The sequence below is a fragment of the Glossina fuscipes genome, unplaced genomic scaffold, assembly GCF_014805625.2.
Source record: "Glossina fuscipes isolate IAEA_lab_2018 unplaced genomic scaffold, Yale_Gfus_2 219, whole genome shotgun sequence".
Classification (NCBI taxonomy): Eukaryota; Metazoa; Arthropoda; class Insecta; order Diptera; family Glossinidae; genus Glossina; species Glossina fuscipes.
The window spans coordinates 597,629-609,773 of record NW_023998562.1 but is presented as its reverse complement, the minus strand read 5'-3'; the positions used below and the strand labels follow the sequence as shown (position 1 = coordinate 609,773).

Here is a 12,145-nt window from a genome sequence, read left to right as displayed (position 1 = left end):
ATCGACTAATATAATCATCTATTAATTTTTGTGATAATACACCAATAGTAATACATTATTGTTATGTATCGGTATGCTTTTATGAAAGCCATGACATTGTAGGTAGTATTCAAAACGTCGTCCAACCGTGTCCAAATTTGAGAAACTTAATTTACTTTTCAAAGATTTTATTACTTTTCAACTGCGTCCATCATAAAAATTACAAAGTACACCTTGCCGTTTTGGAAGAACTTGCTCTTATGGTAGGATTTTAATCATATCTCATTAAACCACCTATAATGTACCAATCAAAATTCCTTACACTTCCTTTTTTATGCCATATTGCTACTACGGATCAATTTTCATTACACAATATTAAAATTTGAAGCTTTTTGTGGTATAAGCGTTTATTTTTCCTGAGAATACTTATACGGGATGATGTCCAAAAAGTAGACCCACCTCATCCAAATTGGATTCAGTTAAATTGTGCATCAAATTACTCTATGAACCAATTTTGCTTATATTAGTTTAGGGAAAAAGAAATCCATTATTTTTTCGGTGGATGGCTGCACTGATAGATTTCTCGTAAAGTATCGATCAAACAATTTCATATATATGCTCGTTGGAAAGGTGACATTTCTCAGTAAAAAAAATTCTTTTGCTGTTTTTTGTTTGGTGCATTCAGTTGTGAGTTACAGCGTCTTAAAAATGGAAGTGAACAAAGAGAAAATTCGGTACATTTTACAGTTTTTCTTTGACAAAGGCGAAAATGCAAGCCAGGCGGCTAAAATTGTGAATGGTGTTTATGGTTCCGATACTGTAACAGCCAATTATGTGCAATTTTGGTTTCGTAAATTCCGTTCAGGAATTTTTGATGTTAAAGATGCACCTCGCACAGGTAGGCCGGTCGTCGAAAATGTCGATAAAATCGGAGAAATGATCCAAGTTGACCGGCATGTTAGCAGTCGTAACATCGCCCAGGAGCTAAAAATCGACCATAAAACAGTTTTAAACCATTTACACAAAGCTGGATTCAAAAAGAAGCTCGACGTTTGGGTGCCACACCAATTAACAGAAAAAAACATGATGGATCGAATTTCCTTCTGCGAAGCATTGGCCAAACGGAATGAGATAGACCCATTTCTTAAACGGATGGTGACTGGAGATGAGAAATGGATCACATACGATAACCCTGTGCGAAAACGATCGTGGTCGAAGAGCGGTGAAGCACCTCAAACGGCCAGGAAGGTTTTGCTATGCATTTGGTGGGACTGGAAGGGGATTATTTATTATGAGTTGCTTCCATATGGCCAAACGCTAAATTCTGATCTCTACTGTCAACACTTGGACCGTTTGAAGATAGCGATTGACCAGAAACGGCCAGAACTGGCCAACAGGAGAGGTGTCGTGTTTCACCAGGACAACACTAGGCCACACACATCTACAGTGACTCGCCAGAAACTTCGGGAGCTTGGTTGGGAAGTTTTAATGCATCCGCCATACAGTTCGGACTTGGCACCAAGCGATTATCATCTTTTTCTTGCATTGCAAAATTTCTTTAATGATAAAAAATTGGAATCTAGGGAGGATTGTGAAAATCGACTACTAGAGTTTTTTGCAAATACAGACCAGGACTTCTATGATAGAGGCATTTTGAAGTTACCTTTAAAATGGCAACAAATCATACAACAAAACGGTGCGTATTTGACCCAAATCGGACAATACGAAGCATGTTAAATAAAGTCCTGAAGTTCATATAAAAATAATGGATTTCTTTTTCCCCAAACTAATAAAATATCGAAAATGTACATTTTTGCCATGTAAATGCATTTATATATACATCTGGTGTTCTGCGGAGGAGTCATTTGGCTGTGTTACTTTCTAGTTAATTCATTAACCCCACCTGCTATCCTTTTTACAATCTTCAAAATCGGTAATATTTGCAAACGATGTCAAGTTATTTTACTCTATTAACACCTTAGAGGATGACAGATATGTGCGTTCGCACTTAACCGAATTTTTTGTGCAATAAACGTAATAATATGTCATTTATCGGGAAAAATGCGAAGCGCTTAATGTTTTGTTCTTCATGTTCTTGACTATCATATTGATACGTATAAGTTGGACTTCACTTGATTTGGATTTGTATTCGATTCAAAATTGAGCTTTACAAATAAAATATATGTTTTTTTATAAATTTTTTTATATAAATTTAAGCCGGCGTTAATAAAGCGATTTATTAAGCGTTGGTCTTATGAATTTAACGAAGCACAAGCTTGTTTACAGCACTTTTTAGGTCCGTGTTAGAGAATTCTATTGCGGTGTAGTCCCCAAGTTGATCAAGTTGAGTCTATGCAAAAATTTTTTTTCAAACCTCTTTTAGAGTAGCTTGAAATGAAATTATGAGAGTCGTGTTAACCTTACACATCTTTTAACTTTAGAGAGTAGACGTACTTGATCTGATGTCTAGTTTATTATCAAGGTACTATCAGGGGATTAAGAGTAACCAGTATAAGGTTGCCGCTAATTCGTGTCAACTATGAGCTGAATCGTAAACTTTGAGCCGCCTTTAGGTCTTTTAATGAAGCGTCTGAAAAATTTGACTGTTTCTCCGTATTGTTGTTGTTACAGTTTACCTTTTTTGTCGTATATATTCCTACGTGTAACCATTTGTTAGCGCGATCTTAGTGTTCGTCTGATTTTGAAAATGATGTTCTGTGCACATACTGAATGATTACTAGCTAATGATAGGAAGTTTTGGCATTGAATAAACGATAAAAAATATATCAAATAATAATTTAATATATATGTATACGTAATAATTAGGATTTAAGTGCTTTCTTATTTGTTATAGAACTCTATTGTACTCTACCTTACGCATAATATATGTTATTATGTAATGCAACTGATTTACTTTGTCTCTTTAGATATTAATAATGGTCATAGTAAGTTCCTGTATAAAATTTCAGGAAAATATCCAAATATATTTCGATGTGTAGTTCGGAGACAAGCACGCATGGGCAGACATCAAGGGGACATATGGAGAGACAAACTTGTGCATAAGCATAAGCCTGGGGAGTAGTAAAAGGTGTGTATGTAGGATATAAAAAAGAAGAAAAGTTTTCCGAAATTTTAACGCAAAGAAAGTCTATCAGGAGGTTCACGCGTAAGACGTTTTATTGAAGAATTCGTCTTAGTCATACTACTTCGTTAAAAAATCGGCAATTGTGCAAAAAAATTTGGATTGTGGGCAAAATGTGACATGCATTTTTGGGATACCAAAACGTTTCCAATATTGAAAAGGCTTGTTTTCAGAACTTTTAAGACTGTGGACATGTCGAAAGCACCTGGGGAATATAATGTCAATAACACTTTTTTAACACTGCTAGTCTAACTCCAAACAAAAAGAGCCGATGGTTTTTGTAGACTAATAAGTTATAATAGTAGTGTAGTCAATATTCGTACATTTACATTTTGAACTTTTCTCAGAATAGCTAAAACAATAAAAATCTTCATTGTGTTCTTTTGAAATCTTTGTAATGTTTATAAAATCACATTTGAACTAGAAGCATGTAGATGAGTTTCGATAAGTTAATTTAAACCGTTTTTGTTGATAGAAACTTGCAATTTCTTTGTTCGACAATTGAATTTTCTCATATACATATCGGACGATCACACACAATTCGGTATTTTTAAAATTGTCTCAACTTTACTAACGCTTGCATTCTTCCCACAACGCCTTCTCATTAGTTTCATTATTGTTCGTATCATATGTCTAGTTAGAAGCTGAACATTGTCCAACAAGCTATCCAGCTTAAGCAGCTTTTCTCGATGTCTGCCTACGCCTCTGAAAGACACACACTTCGTCCCATATCGGAAATTGAAGACTGGTTCTCGCAGAACCATGGCGAAGCTGATTTCTATCCAATGCTGTTACTCTCGCCCTCAGGCGGTGGGTGGTACCAGAGAACGCGTGGTACGCGTCTTTCTATAGTCTTCTTATTGAACAAAGGAGGAGTGAAGTTCGATCGAATTTTGGGAAACTGCTTACGCGGAAAAATACCGTGTGGCACATATTAGTGGGAAAAGACAGATGGCTTGTGGTTAAGAACTGGGCAGAACCTATTTGTCAGAGAAAGCGGATCCAGGAACGTCACGTCATTAGCAGTATATTGCGTTACACTAATGGCAATTACTTCGTTGCTTACTTAGGTGTTGAAAAAAAGCGTTATTCATTCATATATACATATACATATGTATAAAAAAAGGTTCGTTATGATTGAGTGTTATCCATTCTTCGCGATTCAGGGGTTTGCACTCGTGGAACACTTAACTTTTAAGAATTGCATTGTGAGTTGGACGGTGGATTAGAGATGCAATGTGAGAATATCTATGCGTTTTTTAGCCAAAATTACTTACAATTGCAGAAGAAGAATGAGAAGCATACAATTTATACTTAGACTTGGATCAGCTATTTCCAGGGATCAACTTAAAATTCAATGAAAAGTTATTTAAAATATATTCTACCACTCTTAGGTCTTGCTTAGAGATTATGTTTATTCAGGTGGATATAACTTTATTTGTTTCTAAATAAGCACATTTTTTAGAAGTGGAGCTGTGTTTGAATGTTACGATTTCGGGAACCGGCCGGAAGCTATTCTGAGATCTTTACGGTTGGTTGCTTTAAATGCGCTTGCCGATAAAGTATTAATTCAAAACAACATAAGGATAATTTAGCGCCCTACATAAACAAAACACAATCAGGACAATCTCTGTTAAAAATACTCAGTCAAAGCACTATCTCTGTTCGAAATACCAAATACCCAAATCACCTGTAATATAGAAATAAAAACATTAGCAAGGGGGAGAACAGCAGCTTGTGCTGCTAACATTATTTTCTAAATATGTAAAAAATGTCCATATGTATGTATACTTTTCTGGTCGTATGTTAGGCTTTTCTGGTTGTATCCTATACTTTTCTGGTCGTATGTTAGAGTCTTCAATTTTTAGATTTATGTGAGGAGACGTATAAAACTTTACTGCCATATGTGAATGAAGGGGACTAAAAGCAATTTCTTACAAATAGCGGGCATGCTTTAAGTTTGGATGTATTAGAAAATTTTAATTCGGAGTGGGTAAAGGAACATCCAGAAATATGTGATATACGGATAAGGGGAGTTAGGGCACGGAATCTCTACGAAATTATTCTTTTCCTAAATAATTTAATATTTTTTCTTTTCTGGGAAGAAAGCTGATTATGGTATTGCGCAACCAAATAGTTGTGTTTATAAACTGAAAATAAACCGAGACGCAACCAAATAGTTGTTTATAAATTGAAAATAAACCGAGACGCAACCAAAGAGTTGTTTTTAAATTGAAAAGAAGTTTAAAATGCTGTAAATTGTTTCATTTCCCATTATTTTCTATTTAATATTCTACGTACACTGGTCTACCAACTGTTTTGCGTCTTCCGCTACTTTTACGTAGCTAGCACAAAAGTTATCTATCGTCCACGTAAACGCGACTGAAAATGATATTGAAGTTGCCATACAAATCACGTACAAAATCTAGAAAAACTTTAGATGATTCGAGTTATATGCCGTTGAATGCTTAAGTTGTTAGTATTAGTTTATTGCTCCTCATTCAATAGCTCACCACAAAGGTGGAATTCGTGGAACACTTGTAAGAGCAACATCAGAGCAATATCTGTATTTTTTTAAATACATACATATATTGATATTCATGTGCTTAATAACTTTCTCGGTTATTTGTGGTCAATACAGCATTCTTGATTAACTCCGCAATATTTGCGTGCAATGTTTACTTCTGAGTAAATAAGCTTTTAGTTAATTTCCATATACAAAATTTAAAACATTTTTACTGCTGCTAATAATCTGTGTCTCGAAAGAATTTGAAAACCATGTTAAAGACGTCGATAGAAAACGTAATTTATTCACCTGACTGGTAAAATATACTTGTATGTTCAAGTACTCGACGTCTAAAAAACGAAATTTTCCAAGATTTTTTTCCTGCTAGAGCTCACAAATTCATTCCTCGAGCCTTAGCTTTTAGGTGGGTAAAAATTTGTTGTATTATGATATTCACTTTATCCGATGATTTGTAGATCGGGGGATATGCGAATACTTAAACAATCAACTTCGGCTACATAAGCTACATAAGGATTGGTGTGTGCATATTTTTTTGGTTTAGGTGTTAATTATTATTAATGTTCGTTCGACTGTTCGTCAACGCGTCTACTGGAATTTTTAAATTTCACTAACATGAACAATATGAAACTTCTTGCGTTATGTGTCGACAATACCCAGGATGCAAGATAGCGTTATGACTGCATTCAGTGAAATTGATTGTCCGTTTTTATAAAGTATAATATTTCGTCAATTCGTTCGTCCAGTGTTGCAGCGTTAATGAATGGCCCAATGATGTAAATATGAGAGCTTATATATCACTCTTTGTTTTGACTAGTCATCGGCAGATTTTTGACCCCCTTCTTAGTTTAGAATACAGAATTTACAATAATGAAAGATATTTAAAAAACAGTTCGTTCAAGAACGGACGTAAAAAAGATATCATAAAAAAACTAGAAATTTGGAATTTATCAAGAAAATGAAGAACATACTTACCACTTTTGTTGAAGTATTTTTTTGGGAAACGATCTTATTCTAAATAGAATGTTAAGAATGGAAAGAGTATAATTTGGTGCGTAACTGGCTTTAAGGTCCCTTATTATGCAAAGGTGGACTTAGCATTTAAGGGATCTGAGATGTAATTCAATTTCATGGTCTCTGGCTCTAGAACAGATTGTATTGCTGGCATTTTTACATCTTTACACAAAATAGTTACTTGCATATCACTATTGACGGATTAGCACTTTTATCTTTACTCAAATAAAATATGCGGAATGCACACATAAAGCTTTGGTAAGACTTAGGATTTTGTTGCATAAATTAACTAAGCACAAGTCAATAACTTATGTTAAAATATTGTTTAGAAAACTATTATAAATTTAAGAAATGCTCAGCACTCAAAAGAGACTTACGATTTTTCTTTTTTTGGTTAAATTCTCCCCTATGATTTCGAAAATTGGTTCACATGACATTCCCATTGTTGCTGTTTGCGCGTTTGCCATTTTTTACGCAATATAGGTGTTGTCGTTCGATGAGGACAAATGTGTCGATGTGCGAGCATTTCTTTTAATGCAAAAAAGGCGGCAACACATAACTGTGTGTTGGAACGCCGCCATTTTGTTGCTGTTGTTGTTGGCCTGCGCCGTCTTCGCTTTTAATCACAGTTTGTAGGTTGGGATCATTGGCGTCATCGCCGACAATGCCAGTCGGTGTCGCTACGTTTACATAGTGATGTTGCTTTAACACTGTTACACTCGTATCGTGTTGCTGATGTTGTGGTTGATGCTGGGGATCTTGACTCATGTGACAAACATTTGCACCGTTGCTATCAATTGCATTCAAAGTTTGCGTTACAGCCCCAACACTTATATATTTAGCTTCTTCAGTTGGCATATACTTCGCGACGGCGTTATTGTTGCTACTATTTTGTTGATGTACTAATTGAACTGTACTGCCGTCCGATAAATCCCCCACCAAACCTGGCCCCGTTACATAACCACCTGCATCAGTTGCATGCACCTTTTGTGTTGCCTCATCTGGACCGTTCGTAGTCATTTCGATTCTAGGGGGACTTCCATATTCGAAATGACGCATCGGGAATATTTGAGATTCGTGAACGTAAGTTCCATACTGGCTGGAATAAGTGCCGTACGGACTGGCGGCCGGTGACAATAAGCTGAATTGTGGGCTCAACTCATATGGCGGTTGATAACTGGTCCAGCTATCCATACTACCCGGAGGTGTAACTGTGCTGGTTTGCGGAAATGTGGCAAACGGTGCCGCCAAAGCACTGTTCAATGTCGAAGTGGGTGGCGTACTAGTTTTTATGTATCCGGTTTTGCGTGGAGGTTCATGTTTGCGCCATTTTGCTCGGCGGTTTTGAAACCACACTTGAACACGTGATTCGCTTAAATTTAGTTTTATTGCCAACTCTTCACGGGCGAATACATCAGGGTAGGGAGCACGTTCGAAAGCGCGTTCCAGCTCTTCCAGTTGATAAGCAGTGAATGTAGTTCTAAATGGAAAAGAAGCGTTCGATCGTCTTACAAATAAAATGCTTTTGACTAAATTCTAAGTTCCCTCTGGCAGAGATTTTTAAGTTGTTTGAAAGTCTGTACATGCTCTACATAGTTTTATATTTCTAGCAATCTGGCCATTTGAATAATTAGGTGAGGAGAAATTTAGGTATTAAATTGCTTCAATACTTTTAAAAAGACCTTACGATATACCCTAGACATGCGAAATTTAGATTGTTTAGACTTTGTTATTCGAAGAATAACTGCAATGAGAAGATGAAATTATTTTCTTATTGTCAAGGAGAAGTTAAGAGAAGTTAAGAAGTTGGCTAAATTTCTATGGCATCCCACGCTTTTCAAGAAAGATTAAAAAGACGGTTGAGAAATGTATTTCAAATAAACGTACTAGTCATCTGAAAAAGATTTACGACCTAATTTCAATTTTAGAAGTCTTTCAATACTAGCGCAACTAACGTTTTTCAGAACATCGTTCTGAGGACGCATTGCTCGCTTATCGACTTCGCCGCCATTTCATAAAATATTCAAGCATTATTACTTATTATGAAAAGAATGAACATTACGTTTTTAGTGTAGTCCCGTTGGGTTTAAAAATAAACTTTGGTGTTTCTAAAGGGCGTGCTTACGCTTAACCAGCAAACTATTTTTTAACCAAAGGCATATTTTCTGACTTGAAGGACATATCCGTGTCTTTGAAGGCAACTTATATAAAGGTTTCATCTTTGGGCTGAAACGGTTAAGGAAATCATCTCATTGTTGGTTTAACAAAAGTCTCAAAAAACTCTTTTTTCTTTTTCTTTACGGTAAAAAACTGCAAATAAATTATATAATAATTATGATTAAGCTAACTCCTTTTACAGAGAAACGTTGGTACTGTATAGGGAGATGGGAGGTCGTCAGGGGAGAATTTTCAGATACGCCAGAATCGCTTTTTTAAATGTAAATCTCACCTGGTTTTTTTTTTTTTAATTCCATTTGGATCTCCTTTTTTTTTGTCAGTTTTCTTCGCAGCCGGTGGCGTATTGTTGTTGCTTGTAGTGCAATTGCTGTTAACTGTTGTAGGGCCGCTGTTTGCATTATCAACGTTTTGGTTCGAACATAGTTCATCTTGTTTGTTTTTGTTAAGCTTAATGCCATTCGAGGGGGAGTTGTTAAGGTTGTTAAGGTTGACGCCATTAACTGCCGCCGTTAGGTTATTATTGTTTGGTTCGGGAGGTGAGTTCCCAGAACTTATTCCACTTCCATTAACACCATTCAAAAGACCACCTTCAGAGTTCGCATTGCCGGGTATGGTGGTGTTAATTAATCCATTTGGGGTCAAAGTCATACTTTGCTCACCGTTGAGGCCGTTATTGATGATTTCGTGGTTGTTATTATGATGGTGAGGACTACCGCCATACATGTGCGTTGTTATATGATGGGGATGATGGGGATGTTGGCCGTGTGACTCATACTCCATTTTGCCGTTATTGTGAGCGTGTAGAGAAGTGTGATAATCACTAAGCATAGCAGCGGCGGCATTAGGATGGTGGTGATGATGGTGATGATTGTGATGATGCATTGGTTGTTTAGGGACGAGACCGTTATTATTGTTGCTACTGTTGTTGTTGTTATGGTGGCCATTATTGGGTGGCGGCGAATATTGTTGATGTATATGGTCACGGTTGTTATTGCCAGCGGTTGCTATAAATTCGAACTTTTGTGTAGGCGAGTAACAACCCATTTTGCTAACAAATTCCATTTTCTGACCATAATCGCTTGACTTGTAGGGATCCATCTTCGGCGAACCGGAAGCAAGCAGTGTATTGCAGTCCGGTAAACGCTGACCACATAACTCATTATTGCTACCATGTTGCATTACCGTGGCACCGGCAGGCAAGCTTAGCATAACCGAATGCATTGCATGTGGCACAACACTCATTGACGGCGACGATGTAGGCGCTAAGGCTTTACTGCCTAAAGGACTTAAAGGTCCTGAGAAGTCACTAAATATTTGATCTTCAAATGTTGAATGTTCCATATTTTTACTTTATTTCATTTAATATCTTATCACAAAATAGTATTTTGCCATTTCATTTGAAAAAGTGCCTTAATTGATAAGAGACGAAACGCGCCGTCACAAGATTTGATCCATTTTTGTAAATGTATACAAATTAAATCAAATTCGGTTAGTCAAATCGTACAAATTGATGGCATTCGCTTAAGAATTCCACTAAATGAATTAATTGCCTTAAATGTAAAAGCGCGTAAAACAAATATATTTGGGCGTAAACGTGCACAGTCATATACACACATAACCACACAAACACGCACTATATTAAAATCTTCAGTAAAAAAAAATTAGTCTCTTCGTCTTAATTGACCAAAGTTATTGACTGATTTCTATAGTAATTATAACTATTTCTGATACTTTGTGTTTGTTGCTTTAAAAAAAAGCATACATTAAGAATATGCGTTTAACGTTTTACGATGAACACGAGGCCCTTAATTGAATCGACAAACGGCTCTGATTGCCTTTTTATACCCAATTTAGCAGGCCACCGTTTTCTGTAAGCAAATAACCAATCAGATTATAGCAATGGCTGACCACCTATTAAGCGATATACTCATTGCTTGCTAAGAAGAAGAAGACACAAAGTAAAAATATAGCAAAACAAACGTTACGTGATATTTTAATACACAGTAATACACAGTTTGTTTCATGCACAAGGCATCTTTACGAAGGAAAGAGACAAATAAACATGTGTGCATGCTTCCTTTGCATTAATATAATATAATATATAGGGTAAGTTTGATTTGTTTCTCTTTTTGTACATACTTGTGTGTGCAAGAGCATGTACTTTATTTTGTTTTTGCATTTCCTGTATATTTTTAGACATCATTCAAGCATTTAACCTATCAGTTGAGAGTACCGAACGGTTAAGCATATCTTTTCAAACTGTTAAGCATGTGAAAATTTGAAACTTTTTTTAACAGAATACCAGCATTTTTTAGAGCCTGGGAATAGAAAGGATTACATTGTTTTTTAAATATTTTTAAACTGGAAATGTTTTGTCATCTTTATATTAACCGTGTTCTATAGAAATGCAATTCTAAGCCAAGCTTAACTTTTAAGCGTTTTCAAGAAAAGCAAAAATAATAATAATATATCAAATAAAAATAAGCGCTAATAAATGAATAGTAAATAAACGAAAAAAAAAAAACGAAAACAAGAAAATGAACAAAAATAATTCCAATTAAAAAAGTAAAAATCTCACAATAAAAAAGCACTCATAAATGAAACCTAAAAAGCCAAATGTCTTTAGATTTATTTTAATAACTTTTTATATTTAATTTATATATTTCACATTAACATTGATTTAAAAATTCAACATAGATGTGTCAAAATTTTGCTTATTGTCGGATTTAAAATGTCGAAAAGGCATCTTTTTTACGTTTGTCTGAAACCTTGATATTTAGAACTGACATTATCACAAAAACAGCAATAAAGATGACGGCATTACTTATTCGCTTCACCTTACTGACATTTGTTCTCATGTGGGTCACGTGTTAATGCGTGTCAAAAACAACTTCTCTAGTGCAGCAAATAGTCCCGCCACCCTTGTCCTCTGGTAGCGCGATCCTTCACATTCAAACGACATTTTGCGTATTATGCGGTCGACTGTGTTGATTCTGCTGACTAAGGGGTTGCTATATGTATCCCTACATGTTAGTATGATCAGTTAGGTTATTAGCGCGTGTCACACTGTGTTTGCATTGACTCAAGAGATCGCGACCTTTGTCGATTTTTCTCTTTTCCATGTTTTTGGTGTTATGCTGGTACTTTTAATTTGAATACTATTGAGAATAACTTGCGTAGGGGTTTTAATAAATTTTTGTAGAATTTTATTTTACTGCATAAAGTGTATGGATATGAAACTCTCTCACGTACCGCTCACACATACATTTGGCTATAGGGGCTAGTGATCAATTTTCAACGTTTTGGCA

General features: G+C 35.7%; 1 protein-coding gene across 1 annotated transcript; it reads right to left on the bottom strand.

The window, feature by feature from the left end:
* Positions 1 to 5,350: 5,350 nt before the first annotated feature.
* On the bottom strand, positions 5,351 to 10,641 carry LOC119642144 (homeobox protein 5). The gene is made up of 2 exons (XM_038041133.1): positions 9,109 to 10,641; positions 5,351 to 8,139 (listed from the first exon to the last, which is right to left on the bottom strand). Exons 1-2 carry the CDS (start codon positions 10,176 to 10,178, stop codon positions 7,191 to 7,193), a joined length of 2,019 nt encoding a protein of 672 aa, XP_037897061.1. The 5' UTR covers positions 10,179 to 10,641; the 3' UTR covers positions 5,351 to 7,190.
* Between the last annotated feature and the right edge of the window lie 1,504 nt (positions 10,642 to 12,145).

Excerpts from the sequence above, each read along its gene's own strand:
- LOC119642144 (XM_038041133.1), bottom strand. The coding sequence starts at position 10,178 with ATGGAACATTCAACATTTGAAGATCAAATATTTAGTGACTTCTCAGGA. Across the intron at positions 8,140-9,108 it reads ATTAAAAAAAAAAAAACCAG|AACTACATTCACTGCTTATC; the intron begins GTGAGATTTACA and ends TTTTCCATTTAG.